The following is a 25,164-nucleotide window of genomic DNA, read 5'->3' on the forward strand; positions in this document are numbered from 1 at the left end:
ATCAATTCCATTTTAATATGGTCATTCGCAAATATTGTATAATTGCAAAACAAATATCTTGATCAGTATGGACTATTTTGGCTAGAGATACCATCATAAACAGCATCACAAACTTGTTTGACATGATAAGCTCTACAATATGAGGACCGACTTTCTGTACAGACTGATTACCAATGCTTTCACCTCTGAACACATTTCAAACCTTGTCTTCTCAGCCAGACATATATGGTGCCATACAAACCAATTCCCCCAAGAGCCAGACCTTTTTAAACATAAATATATGACTGTATATATAGTAACACGTAAACACACTCATGATAAGAAATCACTACATACAAGGAGATTCCCTTTATGTTATACACAAGTCTTCTAGAGAAAGAAAATTTGACTTATCACTACAGATGTTCAAAACCAAAATTCCTTCAGCCGCTTGATTTTAATAAAGTTCTGAAAGATTAAACAATAAAGGCACAGGTTGGATGTAAACAAAACACTGGTGAGAAACTTGCCAATTCTGGTCTCAGAACATTTTAAACTTAACCTGTTACAATAATGCTGGCCACGGAAAGAATGAACAGGAGAGCAGTTTCATCTGGTGCATCCGTACAGATCTGCACTACAGGTCATACATGGGTCAAACAAAAGCACATGGTTATTTATGCTCATGCTATAACATTGTAGCATGATTCCACTTGGTTTTTGTTTTTTATTCTCGTCTGTATTTTTCTAAGTTTTCGACTTTCGAAGTTTTCGAAGTCCCTGTAACTATTTCACTTGTCATTAAGATTCATATAAAACGCATGAAAATTTGCTAATTGTGCAAGACTGGTGAGGGTTCCAGTGGTATGTATAGTTAGCCATGTGGGTTTGTTTGTTCCACAGCCAAGACATCTGGTTCATGAGCACTTGGCACAGCGATCTTGATGATTTGATACCATTCATAATTCACGATAGATTTGACCACATCACAATTACCAGCATGTTTGGCGGTTGTAAGCACCAGCTGCACTGCCACCATACATGTACAACTTTGATAAAGATAAAAGAAACATTAGCGTATTTACACGTTCAAACTAAAGAATGCATTATTTCAGTATAGTGACAAAAGCCTCAGCAGAGACAATCCTCTTCTTCGCGTAGACTATAATGCATGAGAGATCTCCTGGTCTAATTCCTGTAAGTCTTCAACTGCCGTAGCGATCCTGTCAAAACAAAAATTGGCATGTGAAAAAAAAGGAATGCATCACTGCACATGGGGTATTCTCATTTCTTAAAGAACTCATCAATCTTAAAATATTTCCTTCCTTCTTTTCAAATATAGTTGAACAATTATAACATACTTTTGTATAATACAGACGTTCAGTTAATGAACACAGCTTTCTTGACAAGCCCTGAATTTGCGCTGTGTGACAGTAGCTAACATGTGAAAGAATAATAAAAAAAAACTCCTTCCAGTTAACAAAATGGTGTACAAACTTCATATACACATACTGGAGCTGAAATAAATGACATTGTCAATGAAACCTGAAACTTTCAACAGGCCTTTGTATCTGATGCTGTAGAGAAGTTGTTACCTACACACAAAGAAAACGTTCCTATTAAAGACGAATAAATATTCTACACATGTATCTAGTCATGCCATTTGTACCCGGGCAAAATGCTATGCTATCACTGAATATGTGGGACTTACACATACATGAGGAGAAAGACCAGAAATGGATACCAAAATGTAAGCTTCCAAGCCACCAAGATGGGGAAAGACAGAGAGCAAGTGCATAGGACATGTATTGTGACAAGCACAAGATATTCACCTCCCAATAGAACAAATACTGCCTCAAGCATTGTTCACTTATTTTGGTGATGGCATTAGACATTATTACCAAAACTGAGTGGAGAACTAAGTCTTAAAGTGGAAATGCGCACGTCAGAATGGGGAATGTGACCTACATGTAAACCTGCTAAAAAATAACCGATGGAAAAAATGCGAGAAATAAACATGGTAAGGAGCATGTTGGTCAGTACAGAATTACACTTTTTTCAGGACTACAAAAAGCTGTTCTAACTCGCAATCTTGTTTTGTGTGACAGACCTAAATTTTGCTGTTTTCTGCCTTTAGTTTAGACCAGGGAAAGACTGTTACTTTTTCCTGTGGTGAAGTGGTGAAGACTTTCCAATTTTCATCGTAGTTTAAATATCATCACAGGATTTTTAATAATCAAATCAATAAAAGTATTCCTGGTCTTTCATCTTCGAATCCTTAACGATCAAAGCAACACAGACAAGAACTGCAATGAGGCTATTTGGCTGACCGACCACCCACAGTATCAACAGACATGGTGAAGACAACACAATTTGTCCAGGACTGACTCAGTGAACAAAACAGCTACACAACTGTACAGACAATGACACCTGAAGGAACCCATGTACAGCAGTCATAAAAGCACTCCACAGTTCTTACCACACGCATTAAGTCATGAATTACATCTGGCAAAAGTGTGTCATTTTCGCTGTAAGTGAAGTGAACAAAAGGTTATCAGTAAATAATATGCATGATGTAAGTTGTTCAGTCAGACTTTGGCACCAATTAGATGCTAAGATATCTACTCGGATTTTTGCCTCACTTTATGGTAGATGCATTAGTGTTAGTACTTGTAAGTACATGTAACATGAAGAGATGCTGTTTTATCAATATTAGACTATGTATATTTATTGAGGAACTTCCACTGCGGGATTGTGAGAATTTGGATTGGCATACATGAATGCTGTCATAAGTTTAACAAAACAAACTGTACAAAGGTGTGCACTTGTCTAGTAGAGTTCAATTCATTTATTTTATTGCTGATTAAACTCAAACTAAAGAACCAACATTTAACGAATGCAGACCAAACTCATTAGAGTTATTACACATGAGATCACAAAATTCAATTGTAAAGTGTAAATGCTGGATAATAATTAATGAATTATATTGTCTAATATTTTTACTAAATAGGTATAACTATTACATTAAAAGACAGTACACACCATGTACCTTTAAAATGGTATCTACTGCTTTCCTGCTATCCAGCTATACATATCACATTCCCTACCCCCACCCCCATATGTACATGTAAGTTGCACAGTACAGTAGAACTAGGCATGCTCTATGTGATGATCTATATAAACCCTGGAAAGTGTTAGAGAGCAAACCGAGGGTAGGTCTACAGGTTGCAGGTGGGAGGGTATGTGTCAGGGGGGAGTAGTAGCCATGCCAAATTTATACCTGTAGAGAGTTCATCATGCCATTGGCCAAACTGGAGAGCTTGCCGGCTACTTTGGTCACTCCCTGCTTGACCCCCTCCTTAATCTCAGCTAAATCAGGCCCACCGCTCCCGTAATCCCCGCTGCGGCCTCTCTCAGCACCGTTACCAAAGAAGTCTGAGCTGGATATACCTGTACTGCCCTCAAACTTACTTAGGTTTTGTTTCGTTTCAAACTGTTGGGTGGAAACAAAGCACAACAGTTAATTCTCTATATTTCTACGCATGTACGATGTCAAATGTTTAATTTTAGCGAACTTTCCCTAAACAACTTTAAATGCAATGTTCCAGGTAAAACTGATGCTTCAGTGATTATGTTTCCCTCCAATTTACACCTCAAATAGTGTGATATGGATCAATCAACAGCCATACATGTAACATGTTTGAATACTGAATCAAATCGTTGATTACGCGTATATGCTTGTGAATGTGTGTGTAACGCTTTTGTGTAAGCCTGGGGCCGGTTTCATCAAGCATACTTGGAGCTAAGTAGCCCTTAGCTAAGTGCACTTTACATTTCTACAACATACGTTGTCATCGTAGTTAATGACAAACTTAGCTATTAAAGTGAGCTTCATGAAACCGGCCCCTGCTAATTGTATAGGCAGTCAATGCAATTGAGCTAATGCAAATAGTGTATAATGTATTTCTAAGGAACTGTACATATGCTTACATCTGGGTCACTGTTACCAAAATAGGCAGCTGATGAGATTGCTTTTGCATTTCCAAATTTCTTCTGAGCATCTTCAGATGTGGAAGTCTCTGAGTATGTCTTTCTGCTCCGACTTTGCCTGCAAACACAGTAAGATACTTCAATACAAAATCTTCGCTAATAACTGTCATGAACTCTTCATCTACGTATTTCACTGCTCACTTGCAAAAGTACTTCCTTCATCCAAAAGCTTGCTACATATACACTCACACATGAGCTATTTGATCTAATATGTATAAACAGCAAACATGTCATGCATGCTGTATCCTGTTTGAAATCTGACAAGCAATAACCTCTGAAATTTAAAGTATAATTTTACATGCTTGCTTTTCACACTAAGATTAGTTTGTAAAACTAAAAATGTAAAAAGATCTACATCATATCTTATTGACAAAAGCAAATGTATGAGATTTGTCTGATACTGGCTCAATGTGTCATACATGTATGAATATTCATGAGTATGACGTAAAACACCAATCAAATAATTAAATAAATCATACATGTATGTGCACTTCTATCATACACCTTTCCAAAATGTGTTTCAAAAGCAGCCACAGTATGAAAATAAATGTTTAGAAGACAACATTTTACAACAAATAAAGCAGGTGTGTTTAACTCATCTTTAAGTACCATAAGTCCTCAACCTTTTCACATATGAAAGAGCAATTTTCAGTGCAATTTATGCACATTTTAAATTTGAATTTGGAGATGAAACTACATTGGTTGGATTGGCCAATTTCAGGGCTTCACAAAGAGTATAATTTATCAGTCTACACAGAATAATGCCTTCAGAATATGCTTTAATAAATACCTTACAAGTACTCTATATGCCTTTTTATTCGCATGGTACTAACATTTGCGGATTTCGCAGCAAACGCATTTCCGAGAAAACAAGTGCCATCGAATATAAAACCTATGTAAGTAATTTATTAATGTAGCATGCGTTACAGTTATAAATTTGTTAACAAACACTACAGTTGTAATTCTTTTTCAAATATGTTAATTAGAAATACCTAATTAAAATGTATTCAGTCTTTCACAAATCTAACTTAACTGATCGTCAGTTAATATCGTTTTCTTTTAGGGAGGCTTAGCTCTGTCTAAGTATCGCCACAATGCGACGTTGTTGTTGTTGATGATCTATTGCCGCGGTGAGAGACATACAAATCGATAATTTGTACTGGCGTGTGTACATGATATGATATACATACGATGAGTGAGGCTGTTTTTTTAATCGACTGTACTTGCCTTCCAGTCAGATCACCTTTCCGATGCGCCCGATACATCACTGAGGGGTTTCTGCACTTTAAACTGCCCTTTCATAATGATAATTTCTGAGAAATTTACTCAAATCTGTCACAGTTCACTCAAAGTTTCACTCGCAATATTTGCTAACACAGCAGGCAAGGGCTTCGTCTTACAAAGAGTAACAGTCTTCAAAAGATTAAAAAATGCTGTTAAGATCCGTGAAAGTTTACGCCCGCGAATAAAAAGGCATTTTCAGTATGCGAAAAAGTTGAAGAATTACAGTAGTCAATGGAGAAGCTCGAAGGCACCAGTGCAATCTAATTGCCACCAGTGGTGCTACAGCCATCAAAGGTGATTAAAGTGCAAGAGTGTATTTGCCACCAGTGGTGTTACAGGAGCAAAACTCAAACTGCCATCAGTGATGCCCACTTGAGCCACACAGTATGATGTCATTTTAGCCAGTGTTCTTTAGTTACAGTGGCCACTGAATCGGTCATCATGGGCCAATTCTGTAAAGCAATTTTTTACCTAAGTCAACACCTTAAGCGACACTATACCCACCTAAGGGTTAAAAATTTTTATATAACTTGTCTTAACATAACACTTTTTAAGTGTTTCCAATTTTAACTCACATTGGGCTAATTCCACAAAGCCACTGTGTCCCCAACATCAGTGTTCTCTTAAGACAAATGTGTCCAAGTTTCAACTTCCAGTACCAAGAACTAAGCATCGTACAGAGTTTTAAAATTCTTACTTGTGCATGTCAGGAAGGGCTTTGTGCAATCGGCCTACGGTCCCAAAAAATTCATACACAGGGAAAGTTTTAGGGTAAAAGTTTAATGCGAGAAAAAAGATTGTGGGGTAGGGGCGGGGGTGGGATTCATAGTCGGGGAAAGATTTGAGGGTAAAAGTTCATATGTAGGACAAGATTGGGGGGGGGGGGGGGTCATGTAAAGGGAAAGATTTAGGGAGGACTCATATAAAGGGAAAGATCGGGGTGGGGGATTCATATATGGGGAAAGTTTGGGGGGGGATGACCCCCCCCATTAAGATGGGAAATTTTAACTCCAATACCACAAACCGTATCTACCGACATAACCAAAATGCTAATATAAAATTAGGGGATGTATCTTGTGTTGATGTGTCATACAGTCCCCTTAACCTCAGGCAGCGACAACCTTGACCTTAATCCATGGACTCTGAACTATCCACCATCAACATAAACCATACAATACTGAAAGCATACCCATCCATGTCCTTTGATGTTTCATCTTCTTGACTACAGGAACGATGATAACAGGTGTGTTGGTAAAAATTAGAAAATTAGTGATGTGTATACTACACAATATAGTGTCCATGTTGATTTTTGTTAGCTGAAAGTTAGGTGATTATTTGTGTGAGTCTGTTTGATTCTCGCATACAACAACATCACCACATGCAACAAAATAACACTCAATTCATTAACACATTCAACAATTTCATGAATTTTACACTTGTGTAATCATAATCATTTCATCAAAACTTCAAACTTGAAGGACTCTTGTATAGGAAACATTATTAAGTCTTTATGCAAATGTCGCGCCTTCCTTCACACTTGGTCTAGTAAGAACATACCTGTCATCATCTTTGGAGGATATCGTCTCTGAGTAGCTAGACTGTTTGCTGTCAAATCGGTCCATATCCCAGGAAGAATTGGATTTGCCACTCCAACTTCCATAGTCATCTCGCTTGTTAGAACTGAACGGGCCATCATTATATCTGAGGGAATAAAACAACACATACAATAATCATATGTCAACGAAGATGCAATAAACACATGACAAAAGAGACGTTCCTGGACATATTTAACTTCCCAAGACCTAACGTATTGAGGACGTTTGTCAGAGCACTGCTAACATTGCAAACAGCTAAAGTGCTGGGACAATGTAGGTCTTCACTTAAACTGGGACAAGTTTAAATGTTCAGACAACACTATCAGTTTATTTTTTTATATTTTGTTCAGATCAAGATGACATTTCAATCTGGGATGTGCATAATTTCTTGGTACTTCTGAAGGAATCAAATGGTATTATTAACCACTTCAGCAGTATTTCAGCCAAACAGTGACCATGAACATTTACAACAGGGTTTAACATCTTATATTAATGAGTTTGGCTAAACATTGCTCAATAAAAGCTTTGCTTCATGTTGTCAATTGACTTGCATAACAAATAAATAAAAAAACTGAACACTTCTATTGATTGACTGATCCAAGTTCAGCATCTCTTGACATTTTAAAGTAGGAATACGATACAAGCTCTGTGAAGAAAACATCCTTCATCCAAACTGTACAGACACTTACCTCGGGGGTCCTGAACTAAAGCCACCTATCATCTCAAACTCGTCATCAAAGAAGTCCCTGTTACGTGAAGACTGTCGCTCTCTGTAGGAGTTGTCGTAACGGCTAGGCTCACGCCCACTAGGCGTCTGCTGTTCTATCGTCTGCATGTCACTTACAGCAGAATGGCTGATTTCCCTGAAAGTGTAAAAAATACAGTCACTGAAAATCACCATCTTGATTGATTAATCTATTCATTTATTCCATACATGTATGTATTTCATACAGATGATTCTATTCATTAAAGAAAGAATGGCAATACCAGGATTAAAGTTAACAAGACTGGCTCCGTACAGAAATATACATACATAGAATATTTTGTATAAAGAAGATATTACTTTTCTATAAAAGAATTAATTTTAATTCCTTCAATGAAACTGCAAGCCAATGGGAGCAACAGTTTTAGGGCCTTACAAACGAAAACATTTTTAACAGTCAAATCTGCCAATGCTTTGTGAGTACAGAAGGTCTACGACAGGGAACATTCTTCTCCATTGTCTGATTTTCGTTCTGTAACGGAGAAGATTTCAACAGAACAGGTTTTTGTCTTTTTTGGAGAACGTGGGTTTTGTGCTTCTGCGAGCAACAGTGACAACTGTCTGGTATTCAATGTTACAGTAAATGTCTGAAGGCACAGTTTCTAAGGTTTTATGCACACCAATTTTATGATGATTTGGTAATCTGTGTTACAGTAGATGCCAAACCTAGAGTAAACATGAACATGTACATGAGAGTAGCCATTACCTGGACCCTGTAAATCCCATGCCAAGCCTTTCCATCTGAGCAGCCTTCTTTGGATCTGACACTTTTAATTTTTCTTCCTGTTTTTTCCTCTCAGCGCCCATGTCTTTGTATGCCAACCTCATCGAGGCCCTGTGAAACAAATATTGCACCATCAAAACACTCTGATTTCTATTTTGAACAGTCAATACCTGACACATCCTAATTAACCCTGTAAACAGAGGACGACCCATTGCATACAGAGATACACCATTACTCTTTGTCTCTATGACAACAAATTACACTCCATAACTTGATTTTAAACAAATATTTAAAGTTTATTTTATCACACATTAACAGATAGTTCTTTGCTAGTGGTATGTAAATTGTTCCCTTGACGAGAAAAATACTGTGTACAGAATGGAAAGATCAATCACTGTCTCTATGACAACAAAACACAGCTTCTTCATCAATGCATTTAACAGAGAAGATTGTAAAGAAAAGAAAAACACTGTTTAATTGATCTGAAAACAAAACAGAAAGATTTTGCTGACAGTGTGAAAATCTGCCAATCAAGCCACAGAAAAATTCAACAAGAAATTGCCATGTACGTGACTGGACAGTATGGAACACATTACAAATCAATCAACAATTGAGTCAATCACTTGGTGGCCACTTTATCACAGTAGCATGTACTCACTGTCGTTTCTCCTCCTCTTCCTTTGTCTGTGCCATCTGCTGTATCTCGGCCGCAGCCAAGGCCTCCTTATGCTTGTCATGCTCCTGTGCCTGGCTCTCAATCTCAGAGAAATTAGTCTTCACACGCTGTGCACCCAGTCCTTTCTGCAAGTCACAAATACACACAAGTACATGACTCAGCAAAATTCTGTACGTCAATTTCACAGTAATTAACACATCAAAATTTGGTAGCTTACAGCATAAGAGCCCCTGAGAACCTTTAAAATGCTTTTCAATGATCTCAGAACTCAGGAATTAAGAATTACAATCAAAATATTAATCGAGGAAATACAACCAGTACAAAACACTACAGAGGTAATACTGATTAGTACAGTAACAGATAAAGCGTAAAAACTGTGGCCACTGTTAAACAGAGCTCTGACAGTGACTAGACACAACTGTATTTCACACCAAGTGAGGATTTTATAGCACCCTGTCCTACAAAGCTTCAAAACAAGCAGACCTAAGCTGCTGTGTCCTTTAATACAAACATTTAAAATGACACATACACATATACCACATTACCGACAAAACAAACATGAGCGCAGGTGTCTTACCCCTTTCTTGGCACCAACAGGTCTGCGTGCACCAATGGTCGTCTTCCTGGGCTCTGCCTGAGCCTGGGCCTGTGTTGGTGACATACTTAGGGCAGCTTCTACACTGGGACCTTCATTGGGGTCTACAGCTGCAGAAACAATACTTTTTCTCATGCAAATTATCATTAGAAAAAAATGCATATGTTAATATGCATATTAACATATTTATTTGCTAACTATTTAATGATGGACATATCTATGGTCATGCCTATGGGTGGAGGAAACTCGACTGCCTGAAGCAAACACCGACATTTTGCCTTATATCCGACAAAACTCCTGCCCTATTTATTTGATTTATTTCATTGGTGGTTTACCCCGTACTCAAGAATATTTCACTTATACGACATCGGCCAGCATTATGGTGGGCGGAAACGACCATCCACAGGTTGCTGGCATACCTTCCCACTTACGGCCGGAGAGGAAGCCAGCATGAGCTGGACTTACAGCTGCAGCCCAAACAGCTAAAGCTGAATAGGGACAGTGATCTGATTGGTCAAGGGTCTATCAGTTGTGCCGGGTCAACGTTTTGATCATCTGAGAGGCAGTAAAGACAAAGTATGATCTTGTGATTCTTCAACCTTTTCACATGCTTGCAAGGTGTTTATTCATCACATTCTGAGGGTATTACTCTGTACAGACTGATAAAATTATACTTTTTGTGAAGCCTTGAAATTGGCCAATCCATGCAGTAGTTTTTTGTCCAAAATCAAATTATAAATGTGCATTAATTGCACTGAATGTTGACATTTTACATGGGAAAAGGTTGAGCAATTAGGCTAATCTAACATTTCATTCTGATTCTCAAACTTCAAACTAACTGTCAATGTTGTTGTTCAATGTTGAAATTAAAATAAACATTAGAAAACAGTACAAATGTACTCACAGGGTTGTTATTAACTTCCCTTCAAGATACAGTTACAATACAAAGCAAACATGGGCATGTACCTGTTTCTGTCTTGGAGAGGCTGCCATTTTTAATAGGTTGAGGGTCAGAGATGACGAGCCTGGCTGTGTCACTGATCATCTCTGATTGGAATGTGCTCTCTGCATGTTCTTTGAAGAAGTCTACATCCTTTGCCGGTGGTGGACTCTCAGGCAGAATTGCATCTATGTTAACCTGTGTAAGGAAACAACAGCAACAATGAAAACAAACCGAAGAATACATTATGAAGTTATACGCGCTGGTACATGAAAAAGGTTTTTCTAGAAATTTACTCTACATACATGTATGAACACACTGGTGATCCCTCTTGAATGACCGACTAATTATTTATTCAGCTATCTACATCCATACATACATTACGTACTTGCCAGTAGTGTAGCCTGGCTTTCTCATTTTCTTTTCAGGCATAGAATTTACAGTCATATTTTCACTCTTTTTTGTCATTCTGATTCATGCCATTTTAGCAAAATAATATTTCATTATCCAATCAATGAACTTTGTTTTAATTTATTTTTTAGATACCTCAACCCAAAGATTACAAAACCTCTGCGGTAAACTTTATGCTGGAAGAGATTTCTTCAATGCTAAACTCTTTCGTAGTGGTTTATTTGTGTGAGCCACGTTATTATACAAGTTAACATTTCTGGTGGTATTAACATGAACCCTGAAAATATGCAGGGGGTCAGCTTTACCCTACTTCTCTATCAAACCATAAACAAGGTGTTAGAGTTAAAAGCACAGTTAGGCATTTGCAACTGCTGATAAACTCCACCTCTCAACTACCCATGATTAATGTGTGATTAACACACTCGCTAATGTGCCTACCCAAGGCATATACATGTTGTATGTGCAAAGTTATTAGCTCCCCAAAACCACTTTAACAACAATCCAATATTTTGATGCTTCTGGCTGTGATAAGTAGAGATGATATTATCCTGTATTCATCTAATCCCAACGATTATGCATCAAAGAAAGATGATAGCCACCAATAAAGAGAGGTTATACAACATAGAGCTATCACATATGCTGGAACATGTAGACCTAGATACACAACAGACATATCAGAATACATGTATCTACGTAGTAATAGCTCAGTGGTTCCAAGCTGGGGTGCACACAGGCAGGCCAGGGTTGAGGCACATGTGTAGGCAGATAGTACATGTATACCCTTGATGTACTGGGTGAAATACAAAACTAAACTAGTCAGCAAAATTTATAACATAAATAAGTTTCAGGATAAATAAAAGTTTATAAGCATAAATCAATGTAAAAATGATGATACAGCTGCATAACCTTGCACTTGCTGAGGAGAATTTAACAAATCTTTTTGATACCGAGTTTCTCACTGTCGTATGAATAGCATGGCAGTAAGCCCAGTTTCCTCATTCCGAACATAACATGAATTAGAACTGAGAAGAAAAAAAATACAAAAATGATGCTTTTTCTTTCTGAAATCTTGAATCTGAGAGACTTCATGTACATGTTTAATAGTAATATGTTAAATCCTACTACAGAACAAGTATATCTTCTCATCAACAATACAGTGCTTTGTTCAGCTTGAAGTACTTCCCAGATCTACATCTGAAAAACTGGTGGCAACTGAGATACACAGCAGGGAGTACAAATAAATCAAGGAAAAATATGGGTGACAAAGCTAAACAATGATCTCCAAGATCACACTTCACATAGATTTTGGTTACATGGGCTAATGATAAATAAGTTAACTACATGCATACTGTATGAGATAGTTTCACAGTGTCAAAACTTGTTCTTTTTCAACTGGTGTCCACAGAAAAGCGGTGGGCTCTCAATTAAGACCACTTCAATTGAAATAATGGCAATGTTCAGCTACAGAAAATGGTCATGTGCACTGTCACACATACACAGGATCACTTTTCTGGGTTACTTACTGTGGAATGCAGAGTGTACTATGACAAAGAATTACACGAAATGCTCGCATGTATTTTGCATCACATACACACAGGATGTAAGTTAGCAATTTGCGGCAAAGCAAAATGTCTTAAAGATTTCTAGGGTGAACATTTTGTTTAGCATCCCAATCATTGCATCAGGTGATTTACAAGCATATGTCATTTATGAATGCCACTGCTCTCTTTCAACCAAAAAAAAAAAAAATTATTTACAGTAGTATATCACACTATGCTGTATAAATGCTTCTGTCCCACAAGGCCATTAAACTGAGATATTTGACACACAATTCCACTTCCTGCCCTGGTTGTGAAAGCCAAGTGATCACTTACCCTCACTTACCCATGTAATGACTTCTCACAAGGCATAAAATACATTTTTAGTGTATCAGCACTTGAAAATATGAGTATTAAAGAGTACTAGATAGCAGGACACCTGTTGAAATCGTTCAGATTATTATTATTATTATTATTATTCTTAATCAGCTCGTAAAATTGCAATATCTTGAAAACTGATAAAGGAAGAAAAACCAAACTCCTGAATCTTAATGAGGAACATATGAAGCTACTTTTGACCTTTGGTACTGTTTTACCAATCACGTGATTTAGCGCCTATTTTGAAATATACTGATCAGATAAAAAAATCCTCTCCAAAACGGCTAAACCTATCGAGATAAACTTTTCATTTACACTTTTTAAGTGGATCACCCTACCCATACTGTAAATAATACTTTTAATTTTGTATCCAAATAAGGCCAAACCGACGAATGAACTTGGGTCAAAAGTAGGCAAATTTTTAAAACTGTTTAAAATCATTAAACAATCACACTATCTGGTGTCCACTGACATCACTATTACAAATCTGCAAGAATTATTTTTGTACTTTGTGTTTTTTTTAATGCTATGACAAAAAAACAACAAAATCATAAACTTCTTGAATACCAGGCTACCATAGTGGTAAAAGACTAGAGGTGTGAACCCCGGCAATGCTGTTGGATAACAGCTTTAATTTACATTTTAGCTGGTAGATGATCTCTGTAATTTCTAAACCATACAAGGAAAAGTCAGGTTCAACAAGTGAAAGTGGAACAAACCAGGAAGACATTGTGGCATCCTGCTAGGTACTCAACCGTCCTAAAGTACAACTTCCTACTTTGTTTATTACACATTTCAGTGGACTGCTGTTAGTGTGATAGTACAAATAACCCACAATGTTCTACATAATAAAACTGAAAAAGTGATTAATCTGATCTTCTGGAGAAGACCATCCTTAAATTCTTTATTTGACTTAGCCCGACAATATCAGAAAAACTAGAGCTGGTTGGCCAATAATTCTTTTCCCTTTTTTATTTCTGGTAAACAAAAAAAGATCTCAGATTTTAATGAAATTAACATAGTGAGAAGAGAATTCTGAGCATTACCAAAATCCCTGAGTTGCTCCCACAAACATCTTTTTAATGATGGCTTAAATTGGTATATTTCATAGTTCCCTATTACTGTCCAGTAATCCTCGCCAACCTCATTCTGCAATTCAGGAGCTACACAATATACATGTTTAATCATAAACAGTTTGACTTATAATTTCAAATTCCTCCTTTTTTGCTATCATAGATGTCTAACACCCATATTTATTATAAGTTTATACATTTTTCAAAAATCAGTAAATGAGTTTAGAAGTCAGGGATATACGTACCAATAGATACTGACATTTGTGAGAAATGACACTGAGTAAGCAGCAGGGTAATAGGGAGTAAGTGTCCCTGAGCCTCACTAAACATGGCAGCATGCACAAAAATATATACAGATACAGTAAAATAAAATGCAGCAGTTAGAATCACACTAAATATAACAGGCTGACCTGTCCAAAAGCTTTGTCGTCTTTCCCACGGAAAAACTGAATCAAAACAGGAAAAACATGTTCATTGTCAATATGGCGTCTTCCCGATTTATCTACAATTCACTACAAGTAGTAGTGCTGCATCACTATCAGACTGCATTTCAAAAATGTAAGTGTTACAATCAAAGGTATCACTTTAAAGCCTTTATGTGCTTCTAAAAGTGGATACCACCTGCCAAACTTGAAAATGAGGTGAAATACGGCAGTTACATTCAAAATTGCACCACTCAAATCTACTGCCAGGTCTGCATAATTATATCTGTGCACAAAATGTTTCACAGTGACCTTTTTTTATACATATACATCTATACCATTGTATCAGTACTGCTATCCAAACTGGAAGATGATGTCCTCACTATGAACTCAAACTTGTCTGATTCTACAGGAGATCCCACATCATTTAGTGCATGCACACCACAAATGAATTTCACTCAGGCCAAGCCATTGGAAAAAGGCCCACACCTGTGGCATGAACATATACATGTATGTGACGATTTACTAATAGCACATGAAGTTTACCTGCGTTCCATGAAGACGCATGGCCTGTGTGGCAAGATGGTGAAGCTTATCTCTGTACAAGCTGGCTGCTCGACTGTGGTACTTCTGCTGGGAGTCCGAACTGGTGCACCCATGCTGACGGAAAAACGCAGTCTGCAAATAAAGATAACAGATTGTTTTAACAAGGCTGAAAACCATTCTGCTGTGGCATGGCAGCACTGCAACATTTAAATTTTTTTTTTTTTCTTTTTTTTAATTACTTTTTTTTGTCATCTCTCTTTTTCGCTGGACAGTCCCAGCAATAACACACTAAAGATAATTTGCTGCAGAAATGACACTTTAAAAAATGGTGACCTGTCATAAAGAAACAGCCACTGTCACGCACAAAGTACAAAAGCACCTACTGTAATTCTTCAACCTTTTCACGTATTTGCAAGGTGTTTATTTATATTCTGAGGGCATTAGTTTGTGTACACTGATAAAATTACACTTTATGTGAAGCACTGAAATCGGCCATCTCAACCACTGTAATTTGTCTTCCAAATCACATAATAAAAGGTGCATACATTTCACAGAAAGTTGCTCTTTCATGTACGAAAAGGTTGAGGAATTAGTGTACTAGGCCAAAATTAAAATATTATATGTTTGATGTCATGCGACTGACCCTTCAAAAAGGCCCTGACTGAAATTCTTTTTCCGTGTTTTTACACAGGCAAAATTATTTTATTTCATTTTTTTTTTTTTTTTTTTTTTGCTCAACGTTTGAAATGTCACTTTGTTCATACAAGTGAAAAGTCAGATCATGAGGTTCCACTTCACTCTGTAAAAATTATCAGCTGGGCAGGATTTTGGTTCTACTTTCACATGCTCGCCCCTCTGTACAAGTTCTGATCAATGCTGAGAAAGTTTATTCTGATCAATCATTTGAACAGGATTCAACAATTGTTCTTCCTTTCCGTGAAAAAAACAAAATAAACGCCTACCTAACCTCTTTTGTTATAAAGTGTAACATCAAACAAACAGTATTCTAATTTAGGCCCTGAGTGAGTTACTCAAAAGTACTTCTGATTTTTGAAACGGGTTTTAATGCTTATGTGAAGGCACGCAAATAACAATGGCATTTGGCCTAAGCCTTCATGAATGCCTTACTAAATTGAATTTTTGCTCGGCCAAAACAAACAATGCAGACGACTACAAAACCGTGGTGGCTGGTAAATGAGAATATGTTGTACATGTCTTGCATTACTGCCAACATTGTCATGGTGATCCTCGTCTGATGCCCCCTTGTTCTGAAGATTAATAAATACTGACAGAGTGTTTTTGGCTTAGCATAATATTACACTGAAATTTCAGACGTGTGTTTGTTAACCACAGCAAACCGTCAATCCTGTCTGGCATCCTCCAAGACACGGGTGTTGTGAATGGTACAAATCAAAGTTTTTTAGGGGGTCAATCACTTTGGTCATTACATCCAGTTTTCATACAAATAATTAATAATCACGAGCTGGATTGTGAGACCCACAAGAGAAAGATATATATATACATGTGACAGAAATCTGTTCAAGTCCAGCTCACGCTGGCTTTCCCTCTGGCCATATGTGGGAAGATCTGTCAACAACCTGTGGATGGATGTGGGTTTCCCATGGGCTTTGTCCCATTTCCTCCAACCACAAGGTTGGTCACCATTGTGGATGTGAATATTCTTGAGTATGGCGCAAAACACAAATCAAATAAATAAATAAATAATACTGTTTGTTCATCTTACTCTGTATGCAGGTACACCTGCTATCAGGAAGTGATTTTAAAGGTGTTGTGGTATACTCCAATTTGCCGTTGTAAACTGGTTTCTGATGGCATTTTTTTTTTCCTTTGCTATTTTTCCTATCTGCTAGGGCTGCTACTAAACAGATGTAAATTTGAGCGCCAAAAGATATATATTATGACTGTTATTTACATCCAAAAATTCATTTTGAGGGCAACTTTACAGGTCAGATACAATGCATACAAAAACATGATTGGTCTACTTACTGCATTTGCATTACCGCCTACTTGCATTGCCCGCAGCTGTAGCCATGTCCAGTTGGTATCTAGCTGAGTGGAGCGAATAAAGGTCACATGGACCCCAAGAGATCTGTGAACTGCAGAGCAGTCTATACACAGGAACACTCCATATGTAATACTGGCCCAGGTGGGGTTACTGCTCCCACAGTCAAAGCATTGCTGGAATGATAAAGAACACCACGCATAATAGAGTGAAACATACAATGTATGTATAATGTACCCTAATTCCTCAAACTTTTCACATATGAAAGAGCAACTTTCAGTGCAGTCATTCACATGTTTAATTTGTTTGTGGAGACAAAACTACATTGGTTGGATTGACCAATTTCAGGGCATCACAAAAAGTGCTATTTTATCAGTCTATGTACAGAATAATACCTTCAGAATATGCTTCAATAAACACCTTGCAAACATAAGAAAAGGCTGAAGAACTACAGTATCTGTCTTGACATAACTTATAACATAAGTCTTCACATTTGGAAGAGGCTCTTTTAAGAGATACATGTGTATGTTGAAGTTGATTACATATCTTACATAACTGATTGCATCTATGGCAGCTCAATCACACCATTGAGCCACCATCTAGTGTGGTAGAATGGTCGAACGTTGTGTTCGGCAATTCCACTTTCGATTAGAAATAGAAATATCAGACTTGACCCTAGGGTTGTTAAAAAAAACAATGACGAGAAACTATAACTTGCTCAGTTTGTGGTATTGTTTTTATATGGTTTTGGTTTTAAACTGATCAAAGAAGACAAAAGGTCTTCACAGCCAATGACAAAATGATTTGAAAAATCAGGCAAATGATTATAACATGTCTAAAATTGAAATCAGCAAAAGTTCTTTTAGAAACTGGGGCAGATACCACCTCAGGTATGATGTTTTCATCTGGGTTTTGAAACTGCCATTTGTTTCTTGCCGTTAACTTGTCAAACCTTACACTGTTAGCCTGTGGTCAATGAATAGCAGTGTATCATTTGACTCGGTGCATTATACTTTGGTCATCGCCTCATAAACGCCTCTAAATGAATTCACAAGGTAAAAGTAACAATGGAGAAAGATAGAGGAACTGTGGTGTGAAGTAGTTCTCCCCAATGAAAATGTGACCTATACCTCTTGACGTTTTTACATGCAGTGTAGTCTGACTCAAAACAGTCAAACCGTAATTAACTAGTATGGCAGGTCAACACCAATAGCTCACATTATGTTCAAAGAAGACATCTTCATTTACAGAACATATGAGATTAGAATTTCCACGTATTTCTGAGGACATGTTAACTACTGTCAACCTTCTGTTAACAACTTCCTAAACCATATGTGTCTCTTGCCAGTCCATCATAAACATTGACAACTGTAAATTAAATTAGAAATTAAACTCCACTTAAGGTCAAATGATTTATCACATAGAGTCATATGCTGGAAATTAAACACGTGTCTCGTTTATATCTGTCTTAAAACGCCTACTGATGTGAATACCTAAAAAGACAGCAACACAGAAGTGTTTAACCAGCGTGGACCTGGTAACCCGGCACGTCCTAGTCAAGGCGCTCGCTCGTTTCAGCCAACCTGGCATTCTGTGTGACGTGCGTGGTCATATCATCCGGTCACCATCAACAGATGGAAGGCGACAGAAAGAGAGAAGGACACGACAAACAGGCACCAAAGCGCGTCCACTCTGAGTCAGAATACTTAAAAATCTAAAAATACAAAATATACTCACTTTGTTGGTCGGGATGGATCTTAATCGCTTAAAGATCGCAGTGATATCGTGCTTACTTGGATGGTCTGCCATTTTTGGTGACGTAAACATGTAGTGTCACATGACCCTCAAAACTGCTTTTCTGCAGGTGTCGGATTTGGCACAAGCGGATTGGTGGAAAATACTATGTTTGTAAACAGAACATGGCGGGTGCGAGTTCAGCTTGTGTTGGTGGGTGGTCGAATTGTGCGACTGTGACATCTTTATTGCAGAGGTAAAGTATTTAGAAGAACACGCCACCGCAAAACGAACCAGTGTCTGGCCTTTTCAAGGCTTTTACAACTGACATGTTTGGTTTAGCCGGTAAAATTCGCTTAAGCAATGACATTCTTATCCAGAATGCGGTCAACAGGTGGTTCTTTCAAACATTTGACGTTGTTGGTTTATACAAAGTTTAACTGCGTGTGGCAAAAGTATATCTAAGTGTGTACATTTCTTCTCATCAATCAGCCTATTTACAAATAAAAGAATGGGTTTCAAGTCACAACTCTGGTCGGCAGTTGTAAAGACACGGGTGACCCTATTGTTAATCAGTGAGTTCCTTCTCAGATGTTCATTGTGAAAAGCTTCTTCAATGAATTGACGTTACTTTACCATGTGGCACCAACATCAAGTTTTAAATTCCCTTTGTTTGTTCTGTAGCCTAAGTATCAGTGCTTTGCACCAACGTAAGTCTTAACATAGAATTACAACCCGAAAAATTTGAACACATAAATATCTCTGGAAGCAGGGGAACACATGCATGCATGGTGTTGTGTTGAGCATGTCATAGGGGGCCTACAAGACAACAGCACCTTGTTTTGCAGTCATTTCCAATTGTAATAACCAGGGCCTTGATTGGCTGACAACTGATGTCATTGAACTGTATATGTCATGTTTTGGAAGAAAAGGCAGTTTCACATGACCTTTATTCTACTCAAACCGTATGTTGAAATGAGAGACTGAAAACAACAGACTGATCTTCAGACTGCTGGTTTGGCTACAGCTTTATGTCAAGTGGTTTGTTGATTATCCATAGGTGGTTTCCTGCTAAGTTTTCTGTGTAAAACCCAGATTAAATACATATATATGGATAAATAAATCAAAATTACATGTACTTAAATGATTTGTGTTTGTACTTTGTTTGACTGTGGATGGATATTGAACATTATATTGGCTGCTGCAACAGTAACACCGTCTAACTGTTTAGCAGTGACAATAATGTTAGAAAAACCTTTTAACTCCATACTTGGAAGTTAATGATCACAACCAACAAATGTTAATCAGTGAAAACTCATTCATTTCAGATATACCCGTGTTCGTAGTTTTCATAAACTAAAATGCAACCTTTTCAAATGTGTAAGAAAAATGAGCTTTTCCAAATGTTAGAATGCATTTCAGGACCTGTCCTTGAGGTATGCATTCCACACAACTTTATTGGCAGTCCAAGAAAAGGTATTGAAACCAATGTTTTTGTAGATTTTGCATTACATATGTGATGTCACTGATTTGCAACCATTGTGTTTCTGAATTGTAAGATAGAAATCAAATTTCGGATTCTTTCAGATCACTGGAATCAGTGGTGGTTAATTTACCTGTTTGTTCTGACAGCCTGGAATGTCTGCCAACAAACCTCAAGGGGAAGTGTTTGTATTTGATGTGTAAACGAGGCCTCATCACTGATGATAATATCAAGAAGGTGCTGAAAGTGTTAAGTTTTCTCAGTCTCAATAAATTGTTTTGTATCTTTTGTAATTACATGTTCTTAAGATGTAGACATTTTTCTTCTCGCACCCAGACTCTTTTTTAATTAGTAAAGGGGATTTTTGAAGAGCTTAAATAGGGCAGTTTATGAAAGTCATATCGTAAGGTGTTTGGTTTATGTTAGGTTTTCGGTGTGTAGGTTTCCCTCATGGTCTGTTATGTTTGCTTCACAGTCATCTGTGTGTAGGTTTCCTTCATGGTCTGTTATATTTGCTTCACGGTTATCTGTGTGTAGGTTTCCTCCCTGGTCTGTTATATTTGCTTCACAGTCATCTGTGTGTATGTTTCCTCCATGGTATGCTAGGCTTTCATTACGGGTAACCCAAAGAAATATTCCTAGATCTAGTGTTAAACACTGTTTTATTAGCCAAAAAAACAAACAACAAAATACTGTAATTTTTTAAATAATGTAAAAGAAATATTCAGGTAGTCAGGTACTGTATATGGATAAAACACCAATAAACTAATTGAGTATTGAACATCATTGTTTACCTGTTATTTGTATCATCAGGTACTTCACGATAAATTAAAAGTGTTGGACTTAAGCGAGTGTGATATCACAGATGCTGCCCTGGAGCAGGTTCACATTTGCCCACAACTGAGGAAGATAGACCTGAATTCTGCCAAACATAACAGGGTCAACATTACAACTACAGGTAAGCTGATACAATGTACAAACCTGACCAGGCTATGCATTTCCCTCTACAAGGCATATTTCAGTAATTGCATGTAATCAATTATTTACAATTTCTAAGGAGGAGAAAATGGATTTTATCTGTCCATATGCATTTTAAAAATTTTTCCCCAGTGGAAGGAATCCGTCTCAGAATGTATGATCTACCCTTGTTGTCGTTGCAGAATTTTCATAGCACTGAAAAAATCATTATTTAAGTAACAAGCTCAGGTGCAAAATTTATTCATTATTGCTTCCTGTCTTGTTACAGGACCTCAAGAAATCGAACTAGGCATGTCTAAATCAAAAGAGGAAAGAGTTAAAGGTGTTCAAATATTTGATTTCCAATGTGGGCTTTTAGGAACTCTGACATCATAGGAAGTTGTTGGAATAACTCTTTTTTTTACCCATGAGTAAAATATTACACAAATAATGTTCCCCAAAATCCCTTGAACATCAGGAAAAAAAGGTGATGTGCGTCAATATGGCTCTTAAAACCCACCATAGTATTCAGATATTTGATTGCCTTTCAACACTTAATAAAATCTCAAAAAATAAATGGAAGTATTATTATGCACAGTTTTCATTTGTCTGAATTATGAGTTCATATTTTAGCTTTCTTTTACTCTAAAATATGTATGTGTCTGGCTTATAAGTGTTCGGTAATTACTGTAGTGGTAAATCAAATTGTTGAGTATTTCCTGGAAATGTTGTAGGTGTTCTCTCCCTGGCACACCACTGCCCCTATCTACAGATTGTGTATCTGCGCCGCTGTGAGAACGTGACAGATGAGGCTATCATCAGCCTATCAACGAGCTGCAAACACCTGAGAGAGTTGAATGTGGGTGGCTGTTGTCAGCTGACGGATGTGTCACTCATTGCTCTGGGCCAGAACTCCAAATATCTCACCTGTGTGAACCTGTCCAGAACAAATGTAAGTTTAGCTGAATTGATTTTTTGCTGTGTCTTTTTTTTTTTTTTTTTTTGTTTGACGTGTGAAATATTTTAACTAATTTTTAACATAAATGTGTCTTCTCTTTTGGTCCAGCTTACAAACAGACAAAAATTGCATAAATGTATTTTGGTGTTAATGCAAAGATAGTACTGATTATGCAGAATTACTAATTGAATTAATAAATTTTACTATATACATCAAGCTAAAAAATCATTTGATTTGTTCATGCAGAGGTAGATTTAATTGTTCCTAACCACAAATTCAAGTGATGTAACAGATCATTAGTGTTTTATGGGGAAACATGTACTAACAATGATCGTACCAAAGTGAGAGGTTGTCTAATTCTCTGAGACTTTTGGTTTGTGAGTGCATCTACAATCACTTCTGTGTTCCATCTGAACATGTATCATTTCTACTTCTTAGTCGTAATGTTTTTTTCTTAAAACTGCATACATGTTTTGTAAATTTTTCATCACATTTTTGTGTAACTGCAAATAATGGAAAACTATCTTGTCAGCTTGTTACTGTCTGTCATTAGTTGATTTTTTCACCCACAGGTGACAGATGAAGGAATACTACGACTTGTGAGTGGCTGTTGCTCTCAGAATCTTAAGGTAAAGATCCTCTTTATTAGACTGGATCCAAGATATTTGTACTCATAATGTGTTAAATGTCTTAAAATGTCTTATGTATAGCTGTATGTAATATTATACATATATGATAAAAAACCAAGTTTGTTCTATGCCTTGGAAGTGTTTACCACATTGCACACACACACAAAAGAGGGCGTGTTTATGATTTTATGATTATGGTACTCTTGTTCATACTTTTCTTGAAGATACATTCAGTATTTTGTTAATATATTTCTAAGAGAGCTCACAGATTAGATGTTCAAGTGAATTTAATTGTGTGTATTGTGAAAGTCTGCTAAGGAACAGAATGAGTGGTAGGTTTACGTACCTGCATTATCTAGTCTTTATAATAACAAACTATCCGTTGACAGGAGCTGCATATTGACAGCTGCAAGTCGTTGACAGATATGTCTGTGGAGGCTGTATTGAGTTATTGTCCACAGATATCCATTCTGCTCTTCCATGGCTGTCCTAAAATAACAGGTGGGAACTGTTGCCAAATTCAATTCTGCCATTTCTTTAAGTACAGCTGTTCTGAAAGCAGCAGATTGAGATGACACATGTTGACAATATTTCAAATGTTTCAAGAATTACTGATAGAAAATAGCTTTCTTTGTCCTACTGTTTTCTTTTTTTAATTTAAAGAATTTTGAAACAAATAACTTGATAACATTCTGGCTTTGTTATTGGACCTATGTAGGAATAGATAATAATCTAAAGTTTGTGTTTAAAACCAGTGATTAAGTTCCATTATTGACAAATTTATAACTTCTTTTTTGTATGATTCCTTGTTTTCAATTGCACAAGTATGCTCATAGTATTTGCAATCGTTTCTTCTAATAAACCGGTGATCCTTTTTCATGAATTAACATTTACAGATGAATCTAGGCAGGCTATTGCTGACTCAATGCAGGGGCAGAAGAGAATGAAACAAGTTACCTGGACAATCTACTGATATATTAAGGGAATTCTGCAGTCAGGAATTAGGTGAAGAGCTGTGACTTACAAAATACAACACAATTTGAGTTTTGGAGATTTTTGAAAGTTGGACTTTATATCAGAACTGTGGTTGTCCCTCTTGATCTGCTCTTGCGGTGTTACCTCCCCTTGTTGGAGAACTCTCTCCATGATGAATATACTGATCTCGTATACACCAAATACTTTATTGATCAATATTTTATTATATTTGTGTATGTTTTGTATTTGTCACTGTTCAAATCTGTTGGCATGTTTACCGTTAAAACCTCTGTAAAGGCAGCTGTATACTTTTAGTTAAATCCGTCCACTAGATGAATTTATTGCTTAGGTCTTGAAACTAGGGAAGGCTATTTAAGGGAAAAAGGTTATTAAGAGAACACTGGTCAGTACTTTTTGCAGCAAGGAATGTTTCATCATGTAAAAACATTAATTGTAGTTTATTTAATGTGGTCCAAAAGTACAATATGCATTTTATGGACAGACTATATTTATTTGTTCACATACACAATTAAATAATATGAAAGGTATCTCATTTCCTTCATTCGACATACACAATTAAATAATATGAAAGGTATCTCATTTCCTTCATTAGACATGTTACAAAGTTATTTCTTGATTAACTTGGTGAAAGTAGAAAAAATTGGATTTATAAAGGTATATAATTTGGAAATTGGATAGAACAACATTATGTGTGACATAACCTTTTACATTCCTTCAGTATATTCTAATCAGTATTCATAGTTTACACCGAGTGACTTGGTGAGGATCAGACAATGTCTGAGGAGTGTGTAGTCAAAAAAACATGGAATACATTAGCTCACATCTGGCTCGTAAAGTCTATATATACATGGTGGAAATGTTAGTATGTGTCAGACTTTAATAAAATGATATGATCTCGGGGATAGAGATTACCAGAGTAATCTCCCTTACTCTACTTGCAACGTGATAGCAATTGGTGAAAACCATTTCCCACATTATTGGAGAAGACTTTATAACTATGTACACTATTAAATTTGAAGGAATCAAAAAAATGAAGAATCTGGGTTTGGCTTGTAAATTATTGTGTGCTTTACTTTCTAGCTCCATGTGAGTCATGTTTCTTTTCAACTTCTTCTAGTTGCAAGTGCATGTCGAAAAGTGTTCCTAAGCATTTAGGGAAACACATTGCATATGCTTGCCTGAAAAGCATGGTTTGTACATGTACAGTAAGTAGCCATACCAAATATTTTGAATTTTATTTGAATTTCAAAACAGTTTAAAGTATAAATATATAAATATATTTATTGGTTTATGTGTCCTTTTCCTGTTTGAGTCATTTTGGTTATTTATAGTTACAGTATATTAGGTATTTGAGGTATGCAGTTTGCAATAAAAGTGCTTTTCTAAGTTTATACATGTTGTATCTTGGTT

At 36.7% G+C, this 25,164-nt stretch overlaps 2 protein-coding genes across 5 annotated transcripts; one reads left to right on the top strand and one right to left on the bottom strand.

Moving 5' to 3' along the window:
* Window positions 1-18,836, bottom strand: LOC135482145 (ADP-ribosylation factor GTPase-activating protein 2-like). 3 transcript variants are annotated; one of them, XM_064761997.1, is made up of 13 exons: window positions 18,735-18,836; window positions 16,982-17,173; window positions 14,975-15,106; window positions 14,417-14,452; window positions 10,633-10,804; window positions 9,649-9,776; window positions 9,054-9,196; window positions 8,378-8,506; window positions 7,598-7,771; window positions 6,871-7,014; window positions 3,970-4,087; window positions 3,260-3,472; window positions 1-1,202 (listed from the first exon to the last, which is right to left on the bottom strand). In XM_064761997.1, exons 1-13 carry the CDS (start codon window positions 18,822-18,824, stop codon window positions 1,185-1,187), a joined length of 1,689 nt encoding a protein of 562 aa, XP_064618067.1. In that variant the 5' UTR covers window positions 18,825-18,836; the 3' UTR covers window positions 1-1,184. The 3 variants fall into 3 exon arrangements, with proteins under 3 accessions (XP_064618067.1, XP_064618068.1, XP_064618069.1); XM_064761998.1 differs by lacking the exon at window positions 14,417-14,452; XM_064761999.1 differs by lacking the exon at window positions 3,260-3,472.
* On the top strand, window positions 18,781-25,105 carry LOC135482146 (protein AMN1 homolog). 2 transcript variants are annotated; one of them, XR_010446207.1, is made up of 8 exons: window positions 18,781-18,987; window positions 20,319-20,451; window positions 21,028-21,172; window positions 21,906-22,123; window positions 22,702-22,758; window positions 23,148-23,259; window positions 23,655-24,278; window positions 24,326-25,105. XR_010446207.1 is itself a non-coding variant. In XM_064762000.1 (7 exons), exons 1-7 carry the CDS (start codon window positions 18,917-18,919, stop codon window positions 23,729-23,731), a joined length of 813 nt encoding a protein of 270 aa, XP_064618070.1. In that variant the 5' UTR covers window positions 18,781-18,916; the 3' UTR covers window positions 23,732-25,105. The 2 variants fall into 2 exon arrangements, 1 of the variants encoding a protein (XP_064618070.1); XM_064762000.1 differs by having other exon boundaries at window positions 23,655-25,105.
* Window positions 25,106-25,164: the final 59 nt, after the last annotated feature.

The sequence above is a fragment of the Liolophura sinensis genome, chromosome 1, assembly GCF_032854445.1.
Source record: "Liolophura sinensis isolate JHLJ2023 chromosome 1, CUHK_Ljap_v2, whole genome shotgun sequence".
Classification (NCBI taxonomy): domain Eukaryota; kingdom Metazoa; phylum Mollusca; class Polyplacophora; order Chitonida; family Chitonidae; genus Liolophura; species Liolophura sinensis.